General features: G+C 41.7%; 1 protein-coding gene across 1 annotated transcript; it reads right to left on the reverse strand.

Annotated features, from left to right (window-relative positions):
• Positions 1–12,330: 12,330 nt before the first annotated feature.
• Serpinb1 (serpin family B member 1) lies at positions 12,331–21,804 on the reverse strand. The gene is made up of 7 exons (XM_021180441.2): positions 21,717–21,804; positions 20,806–20,981; positions 19,196–19,333; positions 17,858–17,975; positions 15,919–16,061; positions 15,559–15,726; positions 12,331–13,461 (listed from the first exon to the last, which is right to left on the reverse strand). The coding sequence occupies exons 2-7, from the start codon at positions 20,971–20,973 to the stop codon at positions 13,057–13,059; spliced, it is 1,140 nt and encodes a 379-aa protein (XP_021036100.1). The 5' UTR covers positions 20,974–20,981; positions 21,717–21,804; the 3' UTR covers positions 12,331–13,056.
• Between the last annotated feature and the right edge of the window lie 837 nt (positions 21,805–22,641).

The following is a 22,641-nucleotide window of genomic DNA, read 5'->3' on the forward strand; positions in this document are numbered from 1 at the left end:
AGCTGTTGTATTCCTAACATTGAGAATGTTTGTTTTTGAGAAGTAGCTAAGGGACTAGATTGTTCCAAGGTCCCCTGAAGAACTGTCCTGCAGCTAATCACCCAAACCAGGCATCCTTACAATGCTAGTTTGTTTCAAGAGAGCTGTCTCCCCAGACACTTGTGCTGTGGTCTCTTACTATACTGGTAGATCTGACGTCTTCTTTCATTTTTATCAGTTTTGTCTCAGTGTATTTTGAATCTTCCCCCTTGGACGATGAAAGTAGCATGCTGATGAGGAAGAAGGGGAAACCAAAATAAGTCTGTAATTGTTGAGGATCTGTGGACTCAGTGTTAGATAAGTCACAGTACAACAAGGCTGTCCCAGTCAGCATCACCCAGTCATTTTCTCCTGAGCCCAGAGCCCTCCAAATCCCCTTCTGTCAGATATTGGGCACATATTCTTCATCCCCACCAAAATAAAAGTGACATATCATCATTACAAAGTAAATGGCAACTAAAGATTATTATTTTCATGACAAGTATTATCATCTTAAAGAGGCTTGCATTGGTTCCTTTTGTGTGGCTATGACTAAATAACTGTAAGGGAGTAAAATTTTGGGAGAACCATCATGGCAGGTCAGCTTACTGCTTAGGAAGTAAATGTAGTGGAGACTGTTCATGTCCCAGAAGAACACTAAACAGAGTTCCACAGGAACTGGGGGCTAGACATTACTTTGCCCACCATGACTTCTGCCACTTGGGCCTACTCTGTAAAGGCTCCACAGTCTGTAATTGGACTGTATAATATGTATGTATATGTATATGTATATGTATATGTATATGTATATGTAATAATGGCACCATTAGCTGGAGACAAGTGCTCGAAACATTTCCTCTTCCAAAACAAGTATGTTAAATATGAAGGCAACGGATGCAGCTTGCCTGCAGAATTTCAGACATTATCAGACCTCTGAGCATTGAAGCTCTGAGATCCACCAGGAATGACTTATCTAACTTTCTTTCCGGGGGGGCCTGACGAAATAGCTCAGAGGGGAAAGTTCTTTACCAGGCAACTGTGAAGACAGACATTCAGAGCCCAAGAACCCATGTAAAAGCTGGGTAGGCATAGCAGCCACTGGTAATCCTTGCAGATGATCCCTGAAGGAAACTGACTAGCGAGACCAGCTGAAATGGCATGCTGCTGGTTTAGGGAGAAGAATCTGCTTTGATATATATGGTATAGTAATTAAGGAGGACACTTTGGGCCATCACACACATGTACCTGCACACATACCACACACACACACACACACACACACACACACACACACACGAAAACGAAATTCCTCATGGCTCCTAACTTCTGTCACAATACATCCCTCATATTTCAACTGTTCTACCTAAGACTCTTTCAGCATGTTGACCACTAGAAAAAGGAACCACGTACCCTCCTGCTTTATATTGTTCAAAGGTCGGACTCCTTACCCCACCCCACCCCTGCCCTGTAGGCAGTCTAGTTCTGATCAGATCCTCCCAACACGAGAAGCTAAACTGTGAAATTTCACATCCCAGTTTCTTCCATCCTGACTGCGATAGCTGTCACAAGATTTGTGAGTGTTGCTTTAATAGTCAATAGGATTTCAAGTAAAGCCTTAAAGTCAAACTGAAGTTGGGGCTGAAATAATAGCGAAGCATCCAGCTTTTTATGTCACAATTAAGTCTGATGAAGCCATCATTTTCTCCTGCTGCCTGGCAAGCCCAGAATATAAAGGAACTTTATTTCATGTGGGAGGGAACAGAATAGGGATAGATTTGCGGAAGTTACAGAAACAATGATAAGAAGAGATATGAAATCAACAAGGAAATTGTTGCCAGGCAACATGGTTGGTTGTCAAAGAGATAGCCTTCAGTAATAACCCTTGGCAATCTTCAATATTAGGCTGTAAATCTCTGAATAAGAATGACTGAGCTAGGAGTGGATCAGGGTGGACACTCTTCCAAAGAACCAGTGCACCCAGCTCACCCATTCTGTCTGTAAACATAACTTCTGCCTCTCTGAGAACTGTGCATTTGTTTCACTGACTGGAACACTTTGTCTCTTGTGTTTTAAAATTGTACTGTGATTGTAGTTTTTGTTTTTGTTTTTTTTTCCTTAGTACAATGAACCCAGGTTGCCACCTCCCTACTTACTTGGGTCCCAGAACTCTGGCCAGAGGTAGCAAGGGCACGTGACTCACAGACAGTGAAACTGGGGTCTTGTGGGAGTTTTCCACAACCTGAAATCAAAGCCTGTCTATTAGGTAGGTACAGGAGGCGGGGCTAGCTGGCTCTGGGGTAGGAGATCTGCATGAGCAGTGTCAGTCTGTAAACACTGGGGAGGAGGAAGATACAGTTGCTAGTCTTTGTACACACTGGGAGAAGGAAATACAGTTGCTAGACTTTGTACACACTTATCAGTCTTCCTAAACAGTTATACCAGAACTCCCAAGAAAAGCCTTGCAATTTCTCTTGAGCCTGGCTCATATGTGGAACAGCTTTGCCTATTTCCCATGTGAGGCCTTGGGCATCCTTGACACAGCTGTGCCCAGCCTGGCCCATATGGATAATAGCTTTGTCAATTGGCCATGTGTCTGGCAGGCTTTTGCTGTCCTCCACAAAGCCTTGACCATGATAAAAATCCATATCTCCTCAGGATTTCACTCACATAAGCCTTCCTTTGCTCCCTATACCAGTTTATGCCAAATTACCTTATATTATTCTTGTTAGATCACCAACATTTGACCAGTGAGTCCCATGCATTCCCAGGTCCATGAAGTCTGTAGAATGTTGGATTTGAAGGAACGTTACAGAACCCTGGGCCAGAGTCTTCATTTCCATAGCTGTGGGATCTGCTCTATGACTGACAATCTCCTTTCTTCTTGAATCTGTGTTCCACAGAGCCTGGCTTTTATGCTTGGAGCCCTCATCCTGTATTTTCCTTGTTAAAATATTCTATGGCAGGAAAGTCTGCCCTGCTCATCCTTGTCTCCAGCTGCTAGCCATTTCCAGGATTCAGAAACACTGACAAATGGATGTGAGTAATGACTTCCAAGACCTACAGCAAAGCTTAGTCACCTAGAGGCTGTCCTGGCATGTTTGGAAGGGTCCCTCCATCCTTCCCTCCCTTCCCTGTGAGAGGCTTTGTGCAAGACAATGTCAGTGCATAGATGAATGAGCGGGCTCTCTGGGCTGAAAGCTGGCTCTTGAGACCGTGGACAGCTTGTGTAACATCTCTTTATTGGTTTCATCATCCATACAATGAGAAAATGTTATATCTAACTCATTAGCCGGATGAGAGGATTAAAGAAGCTTAAAAATATTCTAGTATGTAGATAAGTATGAGATATATCTCCCTTTTTGAATCTTTGCCATTATTTTTAATGAAGATGAAGCAAAATCTGCCCCCCAGAAGACAAGACATTCTGTTCTCATAAGTGAAGGTTAAAATCAAGGGCAGGAGAGGTCGAGGTGGAGGGGAGTAGGTGTCTTTCCTATAGGGGGGTAGCTTTTCTTACTGGGTTGGTGGGATTTTTAGCAGTATAAGCTAAACAATCATTTTGCTGTCTTTCATTGGGACTTGTCACATGACGGTGACTTCAGTTTACTTTTTTCAGAAAGTGAGCCGACAAAGAGGGCTTCTGAAGGGTTTCATTTGCCATCACAACAGAGCTGTGGTTGAACAGCTCAGGAAGACAATGGTTTCCTGTGTAACTGGAAACAAAATTGCTTGTGTCTAGGACAAGTGTTTCTTAATAGCCATGAGAAAAGGGAAGGCAAGGGGCAGAAAAGCAAAATAAGATCGAAATTCTTTTTTAAGTCAGTTTACATTGATTGCACAAAGTAGTAGGTCCCATTATGACAGATGTAAGTAAGGGGTTTAACCATATCTATCTCTGAAAACACACACACTATTCCCACCCATGTCTCCTCGTCTTGTGCCTTAATGGTATGAGCCCCTTGAATTTCAGGTCTTTTTTTTGGGGGGGGAATGTTGGCACACAATATTGAAGATTTAACAGTATCAGCCCCCACATTGGAATTGCTGTGAGCCAAAGAGATCAGTAAACTAAATTAAGTTTCTAGAGATCTCTTTTATTAACTAACCACAAAAGAAATTGGTGGAGCCTGGGAGCACAGCTCAGTTGGTAAAGTATTTTTCTTGTCCCACAAGGACTTGAGTTTGATGTACAGAACCTATATAAAAAAATTCCATGCATGGTGGTTTCCACTTATAATCCCATCTGTGGGGCTTGCTGGTTTAGTTAGCTTCACTCACTTGGCCAGTTCCGGGCTGGTGAGAGATGCTATCTTTTAAAAAGGTTGCTGGTTCCTGGAGAAAGATATCGAAGTCTTCTGGCATCCACCCATACATGTGTTATGTATGTATATACATATATGAGGGAGAGAGAGGCAGTTAAAGAATTAGGAAAATGCAGAAAAATGTGTGAAATCAGGCAACCCTTACTAATATTTACTGCAGTTGTCTTAATAGAAAACATGCATGCGACTGAGCCCAGTGGAGTATGTATGAAATGTGAGCACATGGAAGGTTGAGGCAGGAGAATTATAAATTTGAGGTCAGTCTGGGATATACAACAAGATCGTCTCAAAACGCCAAGAGAAGGAAAAAAGAAGCAGCAGAGGCTTATTAAACCCGATGGGAGACTTCCTATTGTCTTAAGTGTTTTAAGGAACGATACTTTACTCAGAAAACTGAAATCTGTGCTGCACCTACATTCGTTTAAAGCTAACTGTAAAAATAGTATGCAGTGTTGTTTACATTTTTAAAATACAGGGGAACCATTTTCTCTGTGGAATTGAAGTCCCAGGAGGAGCTGGCGCAACACTCCACCATGAAGGAAGGGCTGGTGCAAGTGCACTTTGAAAACCACATTCGGTAACATCTGCTTGCTCTTGCAATGCATGACTTTCCTGAACCCTGAAAATCACTCAATTTAATGAAGTATGTAAAACTGTACACTGTAGGACCTCCTTAGGGCTGTTCCCTGTACTGTATTCCCTCTCCATGCACCTCTCCCGTGTTGAAGTAGGGCTGCCACCTCCAACACATCGTGTGAGGGCCAGATAGTTCAGGTGTAGAAATTCTTCACATGTTATAATCTCTATATGACTCTGAGCTTCTCTGAGGGAGAAATAAAACGACTTCTTCCTGAGTCCTGTGTTGACTTTATGTCATGTATTCACTCATACTCAGGCTCACTCATACTAACTCAATCTCTCACTCACTCTCACACTCACTCTCACATTCATTCTCACTCATTCTCACTCACACACTCATTCATACTCTCACTGACTTTCACACTCACTCTCACTCACTCTCACACTCATGCTCACTCTCATTCTCACTCACTCTCACACTTTCACTCACACTCACTCTCCCATTCATTCATTTGCACACTCACCCTCACTCAACTCTCATTCTCACACACTCACTCATACTCTCACTCACTTTCACACTCACTCTCATTCATACTCACACTCTCACACTCATGCTCATTCTCACTCACATTCTCATTCACTACCATTCACTGTCACTAACTTTCACTCATACTCACTTTCACTTACTTTTGGTCACTCTCACACTCATTCTCACTCACACTCACTCTGACTCATTCTCACTCACACTCACTCTCACTAACTCACACTCTCACTCATTTTTACTTGCTAATTCATTTAACGTGTTGATTTCAGTGCTGGATATTAAATACAGGGTCTGTGCATTCGAAGCTCAGGCTCAACCTCTGAGCTAGATACTCAGTCCCAGGTGACCAGGGTTTGGTGCTGATGTTGACTGTTTATAGAGATTTTGGATTTCCTAGGAGCCACTGGAAAAAGTAGGACTACTGAAGGTGTCAGGGAAAGATTACACTCAACAGGTGCTACTGAAATGCTGTTTTTTCATGGTCTTCTACCAGTATCAGCTACCTTGTTGAATGTATATTTATTGGAAATTGTAAAATTATTAGTGTTCCTTTTAATTGGCAGCAAGTGAAAAAGGGCACTGATGTTGAAGTATAAGGACCTCCTAGGGTAGTGAAGAACTCTTTGTGGGCTTAACTCTTTGTGGAAGTTTAGGGGTACTAGCCATAATAGGTGGTCACACTGGTTTCTGCACCTCAGAGCTTGGAGATGCATGCTCTCATTCTCCTCTGAGCTCCTCCATAGCATGAGGACCATAGCATCCAAGGCATGATGTCAGGGTTGATACTCAGTAGACATGCAAATGTCAGCCCAAGGGCTCAGACTTACCCAGTGTTCCTGTTATTTGCATTCTGTGTTAGTGATGTCTCCCACCATAACAGGAGGTGAAGCTCTCGTTCAGTGAGACTCCCAGGTTACATTGTCATGATTTTCTTTTAAGTAGAAAATTGGTAGTGATTAGAACAATTATTTTAAAGAAACAGAGCAGGGCAAAATGTGTCAGGCGTCTGCTAAAATGTGTCAGGCATCTGCTGTAATTTTAATGATTTGTATAGCAACCTTAAAAGGTAAATAAACAAAGGCACCTCAGTTTTCTACTACTCAGCTAGATTTCTCTCCTTCCCCCTCTTAGAGTCAGCTATCCCTTTCCTTGTGTCATTAAAGACACTGTTTCCAGCTCAGAAGCCACTAGAAAGCCAGTTTTCTGCCACTGCGAATTCACAAAGTTCTCCCTGCCACCAGCTGTGGTTTCTCTTTATTTCATTTGAGATCCAATGAGAAAAGTTCTGGAATTGGGCAGTCCATACAGATCATTCTCTAGGACCTCTCTATGGGGCTGTAGCCCATGCACATGATCAGGAAACCTGTGATTTAACTCAGAGTGTGCATTTTGGAAAAGTGAAGTTTACTGTTAAGTTGACTAAATCTAAATTTAACTAATAAAAAATATTAACATGTCCAATTCAAGCGGAATGTGGTTGTGTACACCTATAAACGTAGCTGCTTGGGAGGTTTGAGAGGGAGGATGACTTGAATCTGAAAGTCTGGAGAAAAAGAAAGCAAACAAGGAAAGAAAAAGAAGTGGAAGAGAGGAGGAACATATGGGGAGTCCAAATGCTTCGGATTGGAGAGATGGCTTAGCAGTTAAGAGCACTTGCGTTCTCTCTGCCTGTTTTTTTGTCTCTGTCTCTGTCTTTCTCTCCCTCTCTCTCTGTCTCTCCTGTGTACACTGCATGCATGTATGACGCTTTCAGAAACTGGAAGAGAGGACCAGAGTTGTAGATGGTTTTGAGCCACCACATGGATGTCGGGCATCAAACACAGGTTTTGTACAAGGGCAACAATTGCTCTAAACTGCTAAATAATCTCTCCAGCAGCCATACTTGCTGTTCTTGCAGAGGACCTGGATTCAGTATGCATGTAGCAGCTTACCACAGCCCTTAACTCCAGTTTCCCAACTGATACCTTCTTCCCACCCTCCATGGCCAATAGGCATGCCATGCCTGCAAGAGAAACATTCATACACATAAATTTAAAAACAAGCACATAAATACCTTTCAAAATTCCCAAGTCAAATAAAACACTTACTTGTGTATATGTCCTGCTTAGAAAGCACTTTTTTCAAGAATTGATTAAAACAAACGAACAAACAAACAAACACCCCAACAACCCGTATTTGGTCTTCTCTCACCTTCTGAACACTTTGTTTTGTTTTCACAGTGAAGTCTACAGTTGTGCTGTTGTCAATTTGTGTACAGGGTGTAAGGAGAAATTCAATTTCATCTCTTCTCACACAGTTCCCTACATGTTTAAAACAATACATGGGAAATTTTCTCCTTTCACCTTCTGCCCTGGAGAGCTTCCATGTATTGTCAATATATGATCTGGGATTTCTAATACAAATCAATTGAATGTGGAGTGTAAAGAGTGGGCTTGGAAATAGTTGTCCCCAGGTATTTTTAGGATAATTATACCTATCCTCCCCTATAAGATGTTGAGTTATTGTTAAATGACTTGTAATGTTTGGTACAGTGTACAAACAACATGAATCATTATGCTTTACTGATTGGGGAATTATAACACGAACTAAATATCTGTATGCATTCAATACAGACACAAATTTAAAACTACTTTTTATTTCCAGTTGATTGACTCTGTTATGTGGAATGAAGTGTCTGGGGCACCTGGATTACACTGGGATCAAAGGCATAGAGAGGTTTCTCTGGAAAATGGATTGATGGTCTTCTTCACCAGAGAGCGGGGCTCACAATGTGCAGGGTGACTTGTAGGCTCTCTATTCTATCCACTTCTAACACCCTTACATGTAAACTGTCCTGACTCATTTCTGCAGCATTAGCCTAGAAGGTTTTGCCTCAGTGTGTCCTCTTACCTAATTTGTCTTCTTGTTAGTCTTGGAAATTCTTAACCTTTTTCAAGTTACACAACTATTACATTAGCAGCACTTGCCCTCTTTCACAAGACAGGTGTCTTAGTTACTCTTCTGTCGCTGAGAAGAGACATCAGGACCAAGGCAGTTCATAAAAGGAAGCATTTAATTGGAGGCTTACTTACAGTGTCAGAAAGTGAGTCCGTGACCCATGACCATTGTGGAGGGGAGCATGGCAGGAGGCAGGAGCAGTAGCAGAGCTTACATGTCGAAACAGCAATCATATGGGAAGAGAGAGAGAGAAAGAGACAGAGACAGAGACACAGAGAGAGAGAGACAGAGAGAGAGAGAGACAGAGACAGAGACAGAGACAGAGACAGAGACAGAGACAGAGAGAGACAGAGAAGAAACAGAGACAGAGAAATAGAACATGTGCAAACTGTAGTGGCTCAGACTTTTGAAACCCAACATCCCCCTATTGACACACCTCCTCCAACAAGACCCTACTTAATCCTTCCCAGTTCCACCAACTGTGGACTAAACATTCAATTATATGAGCCTTAGGGGCTATCCTCATACAAACCACCACATAGAGTACAGCAAAAGGGAGCAGGTATGGGTATATCTGAGGTCGTATAGTTCCAGATATCAAATAGTGTTTTTGAAATACTGGATCACAGGTTCAGGAGATGGCTTAGTGAGTAAGGTGCTTACATCACACACATGAGGATCTTAGTTCTGATCCACAGCACACAGGTCATCTATAAACCTAACACTAGGGAATGAGGACAAATGGATCCAGGGTGATCTCTGGACAGCAAAACTAACCAGACAGCAAGCTCCGGATTCTGTGAGACACCCTTTTATTGGACTTATTCTTGGACACCAGAGAGTTTTCTGATTTATTCTTAATTTAAAACTGCAAGTATGATGATTACATGGAAATAAAAATTGGTTTTGTAAACTGAACTAGCTATTTTACTTAGCTCCCCTCGATAATAGTAAGATACATTTTCTAACAAAATAATCGAAAACATTATGAAGTTAATTTTCCTTTGCAAAATAGTTCAATATTTTTCAGTTATAGCTAGACTCCTTATTAAGATACTAGATTATTATTTATCAATTATTAATTACACTTATTAATTATGGAGAACATGCATTTTTCTCATTTTATATAGACATTTTTTCCTTTAATTTCTTTCTATTTTTGTTCTTTCACTTTGAGGGAATGCTACTGAGTGCATGCAAATCTAAAATTTTTATATTTTCTAGTGCACTGAATCTTTTTCTCATAAAATGTTCATTTCTAGGATAGAAAAAGTTATTTTTGCCTAGGATTAATATAGCTACATCTATCTCTGTGGTTAGTCTTTGCATAAGTTAGCCAGTGAACCGTTTCCTCTTTGGAGTTTAAGAGACAGGAAGGCAGATTGTTCTTTGTATTCAAGATTAGAGGAGTTATTGAAATCATAGGTGGACAAACAGACGGCAGCACAGCAGGACACTGAGGACAGCTGCAGCTGTGTAAAGGAGTAAGGAACCGTGTATATTCTTGGGAAAGAGTAAGGGGTAGATTGAAGTGTTTTTCTTTTTAACCCAAGTTTGACTTTGGTGGGGATCAAGTGAGTACCACATAATTGATAAACATATTTCCTGGTTCGTGAAGACTTGGGGCCAATGGGACAGGGAGACGAGAACCTAGAGAAACACGTTCACTGTATTCTGGAAACCAATTGACTATTGTTACTGCAGCTGATACAGTTCAACCAAAATACAAGATGGCATGGCCCTGGCCAGCAGTTTTCTCACTGTGGCAGCTGAGCACCTAAGAGGCAGCTTAATGGTAGGAAGATAGATTTGTGCTGATGGCTTCAGGGGTTTCACTCCTTGGCTCTCTAGCATGGATGCCTGTCACTACATCATGTCTGAGGGGGTGGGTGGTACATGGTGAGACTTTACTTCATTTCTGAACAGACAACAAGTAGAGAGAGGGGGCTAGATAAGATAACAGCCCCCACAACCACACCCCACTGACCTATTTACTCCACCTTGGCCCACCTTCTAAAGCTTCCATAACTGCCCCAAATAGAGCCAACAGCTAAGGACCAAGTGTTTAACACACTTTGTACTTAAACCTATTGAATGTCTTTTTTTCCTTTCAAAGAATGTTTCCTTAAATATTACATGTTGAACTGACCACTATTGTCTCTTAACTAAACCACTTGGTCATTTTACATTTCAAGTAATTACTTAACACCTACTGTCACTTCCCATCTTGTTGTTTCTCATGCTTCTTGTATCTTGATCGCTTCCCTTCTCTTGCCTTCTTTGGGTTGATTGTACATTCTTTGTTTCTCTTTGGTTCAATATAGAAGCTGCCAAAGCATTGTACTGTTAATCCTTAGATTTCAGCACTGATCCGTGGCTTATCTTCCCTGACAATGCAAGGACCTTGGAAAATGTTCTGTAAGTGAAGAAAGTACTAGAGACTTAACTATTCCTCTAGCTCAATAGATTATTAAACTCCATTCCCTGTCCTCTGGCTTCTAAACCATAATTTATATTTATTTATTTAGAATTAAAGTTTGAATATGGTGTGATGTGGTGCCAGCTAACTTTGAACACATGAACTTAAATCATCCTTTTGCATCATCATCCTAGCTATCTAGGACTATAAAGCTCCAAATCTGGAGTATCATTTATTTTAAAATATTTCCCATAATTATGTATACATTGAAAACTACTTAGACACTATTGCTACTATTTTATATGGTCAATATTTACTTAAATTCTCCACAAATGCACATTCTTGTTCTTTAATGTCTTCTTTCCTGTGCATAAAGAAGATTTCTCAGGATAGTCTAAAGGCAGTCTACATAAATCAATGCTCTAAGTTTTTATCTGAATATGTCCTGAAGGACATTTTTCTCAAATATGAATTAAGTTGAAGTTGGTAGGGTTTGGAGTCTGCATTTCCCAGCTAACTGGAAGACCTGTCTGTGGCTTGGCTCCAAGGCTGTGTGGCTGTGTGTTGTTAGCGTGGCTGCCCTGTCTGATCTCTTTTATTGGGTTGTTTTTATGATCGTTGTCTTAAGACTTCTGCAGTTTTTCTAGGATATGCTTTGTTTTGTTTTCTTTCTAGGACAGAGTTGTTTTGTTTCATCGGCTAGGGTCTAGAGTGTTCACCGAAGCCTTTTTATCTAGTTTGAAATAACCATTTTGAATGTTAGCTTTTTTCTTTTAGGTGTGTGTGTGTGTGTGTGTGTGTGTGTGTATGAGGGTATACGAAAGCGTTAGTGAGGGGGGGTGTGGATGTGTCTACACAGGGGTGCATATGTGCATATTGGTATGCACACTATTGCATGCATGTGCACTGACAGCCACAGTTTGTCACCCTCCACCATATGCTTTGAACACTGTCTCTTACTGCACTGGCTTGGACCTTAGTGATTGGCAGGGCTAGATGCCCAATTCTCTCCAGGGATCCACTTGTCGCTGTCCTCTCTCAATCCACTGCTGAAGTTACAATCGCACCCTTCTACACAGGGACTGTATGTGTGTGCTAGTGATCCAAACCCAGGTCTTCATGTTTTTGCAGGGAAGGCACTTCAGTGACTCAGCCATCTCCCTGGACAAATGTTTGCCCTTTATCCCTGCTCTGTATCTGCTCTGATCCCATCCCTGTCTCCTATGTACTTTCAACATCTTCTTTTGGAAAGGTGTTTTGAGATAGAGTGTAAACCTTGCAGTCCTGTAACTGACTTGGTAGACCAGGCTGTCCTCAACCTCGGAGATCTGCCTACCTTTGCCTCCTGACTGCTGGGATTAACCCTGGCTGGCTTCATCCTAACACTTTTGAGTTGTTTATCATTCCTTCTGTATTTCCCATGCTTACTTTTGGTGTTGGAGTTTATTGATTGTGTGACTTTCTAGAAGAAACTAAAATCATTTAAATAATCAATTTAGTGGATTGCTTCATCAGACTTAAAAATCCACAAATCCTTTATTATTTAAGTTTTCTATGGAAATAATTTATTGTATGGTTAAGCTCTGGGGTTTCTAGTTCCTTTTCATCCAGACATGCATTGTAGTTTGTAAGTTTCCATCTGCCCGCTAAAGTATCTGACCTTGGATTTCACCAATATTATTTTCACAGACTGTTGGTCTCTGGTTTGTATGGGCGGCAGCAGCATTTAGAGCCTTCCACTGTTGTCCTTCTCTTTTGTTTGTGCTGCTTTGTATCTCTGTTGCCATGGCTGCCCACCCAAACAGTTATCTTTGATTATACTCTGGATGTTGTACTTGAAAAGCAGATTGTAATAATGATTTGAGGCTTAAGGGTATCCCTGCTACCCCAGATGGATATGGCTTCAGTTAGCATCTGCAGGCACCCACCTACAGTCCATAAAGTTTGAGGATGGAGTCGTCCAGAATTTTCAGCCTAGCTATGAACCTTTGATGTACTCTGAAGGTCATGCAAAAGCCGAGGAGGAAAACAGGAGTCCTGCTTTCATTGTATAATCAAAATAGACATACCCATGCCAAAAGTCATGGATATAAAGAGCTAACAGGGTTGAACATACAAAAGAAAGATTGGTTTCTGGTTAGAGTTTTTATTGTCAAGTACAAATGAAAATAATCACTATTAAAATCTCAGGGAATGAAACTCTAAGCTCTGCCTTGTATCTGTAAAGTCTCCTTCTTCTATGGGGAACAAACCCTGCCAAGGAAGAGCACATTAGATGTGGGATTGTGCCGAATGAAGAAAATGAACGGATGGTCCACTGTGAATTCTTCCTCAGGCAACAACATACAGAATGTAGCAATGCCTCCTGTGGCAGCGGCTGCCTCTGTTCCCTCCTCATTCACTTCCACAAAGGACTTGTGGACAATTTTTGATATGAAAAGATCTCTGGATCCTGACATGCCAGAGAGATCAGCCTTGCTACTGCTAAAGAGATCCTGCACTCCCAGGCGGCCCAGGTTAGAGTTGAGGGTATAGCTCTCTTCTATCTTGAACCGGGGCAATTTGACGTGGACATCAATGAATTCCAAGTTCTCGCGTTTGGTCCATTCACGCAGTTTTTCCAAAGTTATTTGCTCTTCAATCTGGAATTAATATAAAGCAGGTGTGTATTTACTTAGTTGATTGTTATATGGTAATTACTATGTGCCAAACCCTTTACATACATCAATTTGTTCGATGGTCATAGCAATGCTCCCCCATCACAATGGTTCACTGATGTCAGAACATATTCTGAATATTTACATTTTAGGCTTCTGGGCTGGGAGTGTGGCTCAGTAACAGAACACTTACCTAGCCCAAGGTACTTGGGTACCGTGAATAATAAAATAATAATAATGGTAGAAGTTAATTTATTACTGCAACAATGTACTATTACAATGAACAGACTCACAGTTGCCACAAGTCACAGGGTTTCCTTCATGATTCCTGCCTAAATAGATTCCACTTAGATTTTATTTTATCTGTAAATTGCTGGAATATAGCAGAATTATTTTCCAGGTCTTTGAGGGTAGAAATACAAAAAAAAATTTAACAGTGGGTCTTTCATCCATTCATCCACCTATCTATTTATCCATTATCCATCCACCTATCATTCATCCATCCATCCTTTATCCATTCATCAATCCATCTATTTATCTGTCCATCTGTCACCCATTCATACATCTACTACCTATTCATCCATCCATCCTTCTTTCATCCATCCATTCATCTATTCATCTCTCTCTGCCTCACTCCTTCCATTTGTTCTATTCTTCCCTTCTGTTCCTCCTTTACTCCACCCATTTGTCCATTTTTCCACACACTCAGAATTTTTAAACCCCTCTCACACTGAATCACTTGACTGATGGACTATGAGAGGTTTTATTACCCTGACTGCTTGAAAGGTACAGGGAAATTTTAGTAGTTTTCTTTATTTTGAAACTTTCTAGAGTTGTAGTGATGTATACACTCTACTAGAGCTGAAGTAACATTCCATAACTCCTGGGGAAAAATGGGGACAAAATATATGGGATCTATTTATTTATTTATTTATTTAAAACAAGTGTAAGTAGTTAGCATGGGGCCACACACCCTGCAATCCAGCATTCAGGAGCCACTGACAGAAAGCTGTAAGCTTTGGCTGCACAGCAAGACCTTGTTCATGGAATGGAGTTGAGTAGAGTAGGGTAGAGTAGAGTAGAGTAGAGTAGAACAGAACATAGAATAGAATAGAATAGGATAGAATAGAATAGAATAGAATAGAATAGAATAGAATAGAACAGAACAGAACAGAACAGAACAGAACAGAACAGAACAGAACAGAATAGAATAGAATAGAATAGAATAGGCATGCTAATGACACTAACTTTGTAGCATTGATGTGACCATTGAATGAATTGATATAAAGGGTTTGGCACATAGTAAGTACCATATATATATTAACTACTATTGTTCCTCTATTGGACTAGACCAGAAACACTTATCTTATGGATACTGACAATTTCCTTCTTTAGATCAGATTATCTTTTTGTAATGAGATAAATTACCAGCTAGAAAATACAATTGACAAATGCACCACAATCATGTTAGTGCACACTCTGTACATTGGAGTGACAGCAGGCTCCTTCTTAAATGCAAGTGTAGGCTGGGAAGGAACAGAAGCTAAGCTCAGGGCAGTCTAAGATTTCTGAGGGAAAACTTCACAGTTTGTCTACTTCTAACCTTGTTAGGAGACACCCAATCCCCAAAGACTTAAATCAATTCTTAATATAATTCCTTTAAAGTTACTTTAAGTGACTTTCTATGGGGGACCACTCATCACTATTACTTTTCAAATATCTACATGTTCCCCCATTACAGTAGTTCACTGAAGACCGAACATATTCTGAATATTTAAATTTTAGGCTTCTAGGCTGGGAGTGTGGCACAGTGACAGAACACTTACCTAGCCCAAGGTAATTGGACACTGTGAATAATAAAATAATGATAACGATAGTAACAGCAATGATAACAATAGTAGTAATAATGACTACATAAACATGAGACCTCAGAGCAGTAAGTCCTGATGGACTATATTGACAAATATGGGCCTGCAGGGTAAAGTCTGTGGATGGACAAGTGTTTATGGTTCAGTGAACACATGGGAAATATAAGAACAATGCAATATAAGGAAACAAACCATGGCATTGAGGGCCAGTTACCTTCTTAAGACCCGTGGACTCGTCCTCAATGTCTTTAGGCAGCAGAATGACCATGCTAAGTTCTCCACCCTGGTAAGGCATCTCCAGCACCTTGCACTTCAGGTCCGAAATGTAACCGAATGGAAATTTTTTCTTTTGATACATCATCTTCACTGTTTTTGTGTCTTTCTGAATGGTTGCAAAATAAAAAAAATACTCAAGTTATTCTCTCTTGTGTTTTAGAGCAGAGGTGAATTTGGGTCTTGGGGTTGAGGGTTCAGTGGTAAAGGCCTTGCTGACCATAGAGGAGGCCCTGTCCTACATCCCCAGCACTCACACACATACAATCAAGAGCATCCCAGGATGCTGGTGTCACCTGACCTTACTCAGTCGGAATGGAGCATCGGTTGTGTCCTGTGTCATGAATTTCTCCTCCCACATTCCCTTGAAATAGATGGCATTCACCAGCACAAGCTTGGTCATACTGTCCACCACACCCACAGCCAACAGTTCTGGGATTTTCCCTGAAAAGATAAGGTAAGCTTTCTTAAAGGTTCATATCAAAAGTTTAAATTTAATCCAGTCATTTCTTAGCTCTCACGTAGAGGTCACACTTCATTTTGTTTGAATTCAGGGTTAAGTCAGGAAGGACCCACTTGTCTCATTTTTATTTTAAACAAACTAACTTGTAAGACCAAGCAGGCTGTGCCTAGTGCTTCTTGAGACCCTAAGTTCCATCCCTTGAACCAGAAAAAAAAAAAAATCATTAATGTCAGTCAATGTCTTCAAAGGTTTAAAACAAGAAAGTTCTCCTTTCTGGCATGCAAGCAATAACCATTATTTTGTGAATGGCTGTTCTTTACAGAAAACAAACAATATTCCATAGTGAAAATTTTTGCTCACTGGTAAATTATGTCTTCAAATCTGCTAAGTAGGAGACTGTTCTTTTGAAAAGGGCTTTGAACAAATATCCAAGAGATAAAAGATTTATCCTAGGGTAAGTCTATTGAAACAGGAGCTATATTACCTATAGTCTAACACACTTCTGGGAACTGATAGCGTTCCAGACAGGATCCCTGGGTGCTGACTCACACAGAAACAAGACTGAGGACAGATCCATTACACAGCTGAATTTAGTCCAGAGGGTGAGTCACTCCCTACCCACTACTTCTGATTTACTGGACAAGATGGTGGCCAAAAATATTATGACTACAACAGCTTCTAAATATTGACTTCATGGTTCCATGAGGTTTCACCTCTCATTTCTTTGCATATGAACGCTAAACAATTCTGTTTAGGCATGTGTAATAATTTTATTCTGCATTTTAATGTTGGTTTTAATTTTCAGTTATACTTCAGGGGAACCCATAGGTACTCAACTGGTTCCATTAAATTATGTCTGTATTTCTCCACTAATAAGTTTCTGACATCTTACATTGTCCCTTATTCTAGGGAATAGCATGGACATGTCAGTGCACATAAGTCAGGATTTGGGAAGTTGTGTAAGGGAGACAGGAGATGCAAGTGAGAGAGTGCCGAGGAATGAGAACTTGTGCATAATGGCTCTGCTGTGGTTCAGAGGGGTTCCCCAAAGGACCCTGTCTTGAAGGTCTTGGACTCTGGTCCATCCTGCATTGGAAGACAGAGGAACCTTTAAAATGTAGGTCCTAGGGGCTGGAGAGATGGCTCAGTGGTTAAGAGCACTGACTGCTCTTCCAAAGGTCCTGAGTTCAAATCCCAGCAACCACATGGTGGCTCACAACCATCTTTAAAGAGATCTAATGCCCTCTTCTGATGTGTCTGAAGACAGCTACAGTGTACTTACATATAATAAATAAATAAATAAATCTTTAAAAGAAAATAAAAATAAAATGTAGGTCCTAGGTGGTGGTGGTGGGGGTCTACCCACTTATATATCATTGGGAATGTTTTTTAATTTATTTGTATTTTGAGACAGGGCTCTTGGCATGTGTGCTCAAGGCAATCCTCCTGCCTCAGCCTCCAAAGTGCTGGCATTGTAGGTCTTTATCCTCAGTGTTACCTTGGAAAAGGCTTGCTGCTGTTGAAAATGGTTGTGAGACACTGGTCTCTCCTTCCTTCTCTTTATTCACCAATGAGGTGAACAGGCCTCCTCTGCTGTGCTGTCTTAACAAGAGGTGCAGTGTTGCCATAGGACCACAGCATTAAGTCTGATCATTTATAAACTAAAACCTCCAACACTGTGAGTCAAAATCAGCCTTTAATCCACAAGCTGATTGTGTAAGGTGTGAGCTACAGAAGGGGAACTGACTAACAGAGCCAGCACTGCTCAGCCTCTCACCCTCTGTTTGACCTTTGACCCACTGGTTTATCTCCTTCCTTGCATCCTCAGAGGCATGAAGAAAATCCACAGGGGCTAAGTCAGCACCGTACATTTTCTGGGTTGAAGCCAAGTACTCCTGTTTTTAAAAAAAAAAAAAAAAAAAAAAAAAGTGCCATGAATTATATTTATTCCCTAGAGAAATTTTCTAAAATCCCCAAAAGAAAATAACAAAGTCCTAAAAATTGAAAATGTTTTATTAAAACCTAAGCTTTGGACTTTTTTGTTCAAAGTCCACGCAACAGTAAATGTACTGTCCTAAACATTTCCGTTTTCCTTCCTTCCTTCCTTCCTTCCTCCCTCCCTCCCTCCCTCCCTCCCTCCCCTTCCTTCCTTCCTTCCTTCCTTCCTTCCTTCCTTCCTTCCTTCCTTCCTTCCTCCCTCCCTCCCTCCCTCCCTCCCTCCCCTTCCTTCCTTCCTTCCTTCCTTCCTTCCTTCCTTCCTTCCTTCCTTCCTTCCTTCCCTCTCATCCTCCCTTCCTTAAACCCTCCACCCACATTTCTTGAGATAGGGTGTCTCTTTGTACCAGTGCTGGATGTCCTGGAAATCAATTTGTAGACCAGGCTGGCCTTGAACTCACAGAGTTCTTCCTACCTCTGTCTCCCATGTGCTGTGTCCTAGTCATCTTTGAAGCTTACAATGCTGTAGTGGCAAGTATATCCCTTTATATAACATTTCTGGTGTTAATACAAAGGCTACTCATCCTTTTTGAATTTTACACTAATGTTTTCATAATTGAATAAATGTTGATTATACTTCAAGTGGCTTTTCAGACTCATTTTTCCTTTGTATGTGTATGTGTATATGTATGTGTGTGTATGCAAGTGGGGTTTATGTATGTACAAATGTGTATATGGGTGTGCATACCTGTGCAATCATGGAGGCCAGAGAAAATGATAGGTGTCTTACTTTCACTTTCTGCCTTATTCCCTTAAAACAAGTCTCCCACTGAACCTGCCTAGGCTCGTGGTCCACAAACCCAAGGGGTCCTCATAGCTCTTTTCCCCACAGGTCTGGGGTCACAGGAGACTATTGAGCCATGCCTGGCATTTTTCATGGGTTCTGGGATCCAAACTCAGCTTCTCATGCTTGCACAGGAATTGCTCTTCTCCACAGAGGCATCCCTTCAGTCCTTGCTTTCTCAAGTCATCCAGGATGGATCCTTTCGTTAGAAAGACTATGAGATGAAAGTCCCACATGCATTCTTTGCTGTTTTTATGAATACCTGCAACATGTCTGTGCCTGGAAAGGTCTGTGCCACTTCAGGAAGTTTCAGAATGTGAAGTGCTAGGTACTTACAGGAAGGAAGTTGTAGGTTTTCTCTCCATACAGTCTGTTAGCAAGTTTCAGAGTGTGAGATGCTCCACGCTTGCTCACTTCAGCAGTCAGGCTTTGAAAACGTGAATGGATGTCCTCAACGGAGTCAAAATGAAAAGTCTAAAGGAAAGACATCATTCTTTATACAATCATCTATGAAGTGATTCCCTGTTGTCTACATCTACCAAATTACTTTTATTTGATACCCAGTAACTCCAGCCTAATATTTTATTAACATATCATTGGCGAAGGAAATAAAATGGAACCAAAAATGTATGGCTCTGTGAGACATCATTAAACATAGCTTCTGAATAATTTTTAAATGTTCCCCGAATGTGAATGGTTAACAAGTTAAATATTTATGCCTAATTTTTTCCATAAAGATTTAAATGGTATGTTCAAGTTTATATACTGTGCCATATACAAGTTTGTTAAAAATTTTTTTTTAAATCTCAGAAATAAATAAACAGTGTCAGTAAGACTCATTCCTGCTGTGAGACCCAAAACGTGGGAGTGACTGAGACCTTCTTTCTCTTTGCTTATCTTATTAAGGTCCACAACTCATTCTCTAGAGAAATAACTTCCTTAAGTTTATTCTGGTGAGAGTTTACTTCCTCTTCTACTAGTTGTAAATCAACAGGCCTTTTATGGTTGTGTGAGGTCTGGCCTTATTACTTGCTTCTAGGACACAAAGGACAAAAGCACACAGGGTCCAGAGTCCATGCTACTCTCTGAGCTATGCTTACTAGATTGCTACATGGACACACCTATGAGACTGAAATGGGGAGGGAAAGGCCTTGAGACTACTGTTTCCTGATGCTGTCAGCTGTAAAAGCCTTAACACTGAAGCAGACATACCTGCGAGGAGCACCTAGCAGCAGGTGCAGTTAGCAAACACTTTACCCACTCCTGTCTAGATTTCCAAAGGTGGCAGAATTCCCCTCTCAGAATTAAGGAACACCAAGAGCAGAAGTGCCCTTCACACCCATTAAGGAAGACTAGGCAGCTGTGGGGAGAGATGCAAAGGTGACCTGCTGTCTCCCAGGGGTGGACTGAGAGGAGGTAGGACCTGTCCAACAGGCCACAGGGACTTTACAGATCCTCCTCCTGCAGAGCCACAGCCAGTGAAATCAGGCTGGAAAGGGGCACAGGGCTAACCCTGGGAACATAGACAGATGGCTGTCTTTACCTTGTCCCCATAAAAAACCACCAACACCAAGCTCTCTTCCTGTAGCATGTTCTTATATTTGTCATGCCTGAAGGTGACCCTATTACAGGCATGATTTATGAGTAGTGGTTATCAGTGCAAAAGGAAAACAGGAGACAGCTAGTTCTGGGGAGGTGCAGGGCTCGCTTACCTGAAAGCCTGTGATTCACTCTTGTGAATGGGAGAACCAAACCCACAGGTAGTGTCATTGTCTTTCTTCACTTTGTGTCCCCAACTGAACAGAGACTCTGTCCTAATCTCACTTAAAACTGGTAGTGAATGAAGAAATGACTGTTTTGGGGGTGTGGCTCTCTGAAAGACTGACTATACCATCTAACAAGCATGGAGATGGCAGGGAGAGCTGGCCAGTTTTGCTTTTGCTAACCTTAGAAAGCTGAGCTGCAGTGCTGCCTTTGGCCCCCAGAATGACCATGGCCAAGGCAGAAGAAATGCTGAAGGGAGAGAAGAAGATGTTTCCTGTGGGGCTGCTTTCATTCAGGGTTTGGAACAGCTCCAAGGCGAAGAGGGTGTTGGCTGAACTCAGCTGCTCCATGGTGAAGTCTGCAAAAGAGGGGAGATCAGTATTACCAACTACAACACCAGCAACAACACCTACCTCAGATCTGACATCCACCCCTAGGACCCTACAGTTTGGAATTCCTACCCCATTCTGTTTTTCCTAAGAGGGCACGCATACTCCTTTAGTTCTCCATGCCTGAGGTCAAGGCTGAAGTCTCAGCTGGAGTGAAATATGCAAGTTTGAGAATGCCACTCACTCTCCCTAGTAAGATGTAGTGACAGGGAAGAGGAACACTCTGTATCCCTTTTGCAAACAAGCTGATTCCTGCAGTGGGTAAGCAAGCCCTGCTTGGGGCTCATCTACTAATCCAGCTGGGTCCCAAACTCAGAGCTCCAGTTTGTCCAAGTACAGTCTAATTACAACTGTGTGTCTCTGGCTGTTTAGCTACCAGGGCCACATCGAGTTCTCATTGTTGAGGATCCCTAGGATCTTACCAGCTTCCTTCCCTCCCAGCCTCCCTGCAGCCAGGATTGACCCTATGAAGCTCCGGGCACTGTCTCTCAGATCAAGGTTCAAAAAGAAAGCCGAGGGAAAGAAAAACTGTAGCTAGGATCAACTTCCTCCCTCTGGCCTGAGGCCTGGAGTGGGGTGTAGTTGGGGATCCACAGAGCATTTCCTGGTTACATCTTGGGTGAGGGTGAGGTACCAGGAATGTGCTGGTTCCTGGAAGAGGTGCCAGCTTCCTCCCTCCTTGCTATGACCCCTGAGAATCTTACCGCTTGCTTAGCAGGTCTGGCTCCACTTACAGCTAGGATGAAGTGCCCAGAGCCAGCTGTTGCCTTTATAGCTTGCAGAAGGGGCGTGTCTTCCTGGCAAGCCCAAGCTGGGTGGAGGCGCCTTTTCTTGGGTGAGTGTTTAAAACCCGACCTTGGAGGGCTGTCAAAATAAAAGCAGAAGATTGTGGCCACTCCCAAGGGGCCCTTATTTTACTCAGTTGCAGCCCCCCCCCCTTTTTTTTTAAACTTCTCTAAGCAAGAGACAGGGTAAGTTATTTCTTCCTCAGCTGCAAATGGCCAAGAGAATAAAAAAAATGTCCTTTCTTTCAGGTCAAAAGATACCTTCTTGAATTCCACTGAAACACTGTAAAATCAAAAGGAATCCTTTTTGTGAGGTATGTAGGTAGGGATGGAGAAAAATCTTTGGGGTCCCTTGGATAAGGTCCCAGATTGCCAGTTACAAGCAATACCCTTGTCTTCTCTGCCTTTCAGGTGCCAAGGCTAGCTCAGGGACCACACCAGGCTGGAGAAGCCCTCAACCCACCATTCTCCACTATTAGACTAAAAGTCTGGACAAATCCACCCACAATGCAACTTAAATTAGAATTGACTAGCCCGGGCCATTGTTAACTTGATGGGTTCAGCTTTATTCTCCTTGAAGTGTCTGGATCTGGAAATTCACAGAACTTTTAGTGCTTCTTGTCTTTCTTCAGAGGACAAAGGAAGAATCTTGCTGTTAGTGAGGGTCACAGCACATGGATTAGTGTTTGTTAGACACGGGAACTAAAAGAGGAGAAAGGAAGATGGGGAGATGGGTCAGCATGTCTCTTGAGCACTCCCGTGTTGGATATAATGCCTATTGTGAAGTATCAGAAGATAGAAACTTCGTGTGTGGTGTTTGGGAGTCGAGGACTTTGAGAAGTGA

This window comes from Mus caroli, chromosome 13 (assembly GCF_900094665.2).
Source record: "Mus caroli chromosome 13, CAROLI_EIJ_v1.1, whole genome shotgun sequence".
Taxonomy (NCBI): Eukaryota; Metazoa; Chordata; class Mammalia; order Rodentia; family Muridae; genus Mus; species Mus caroli.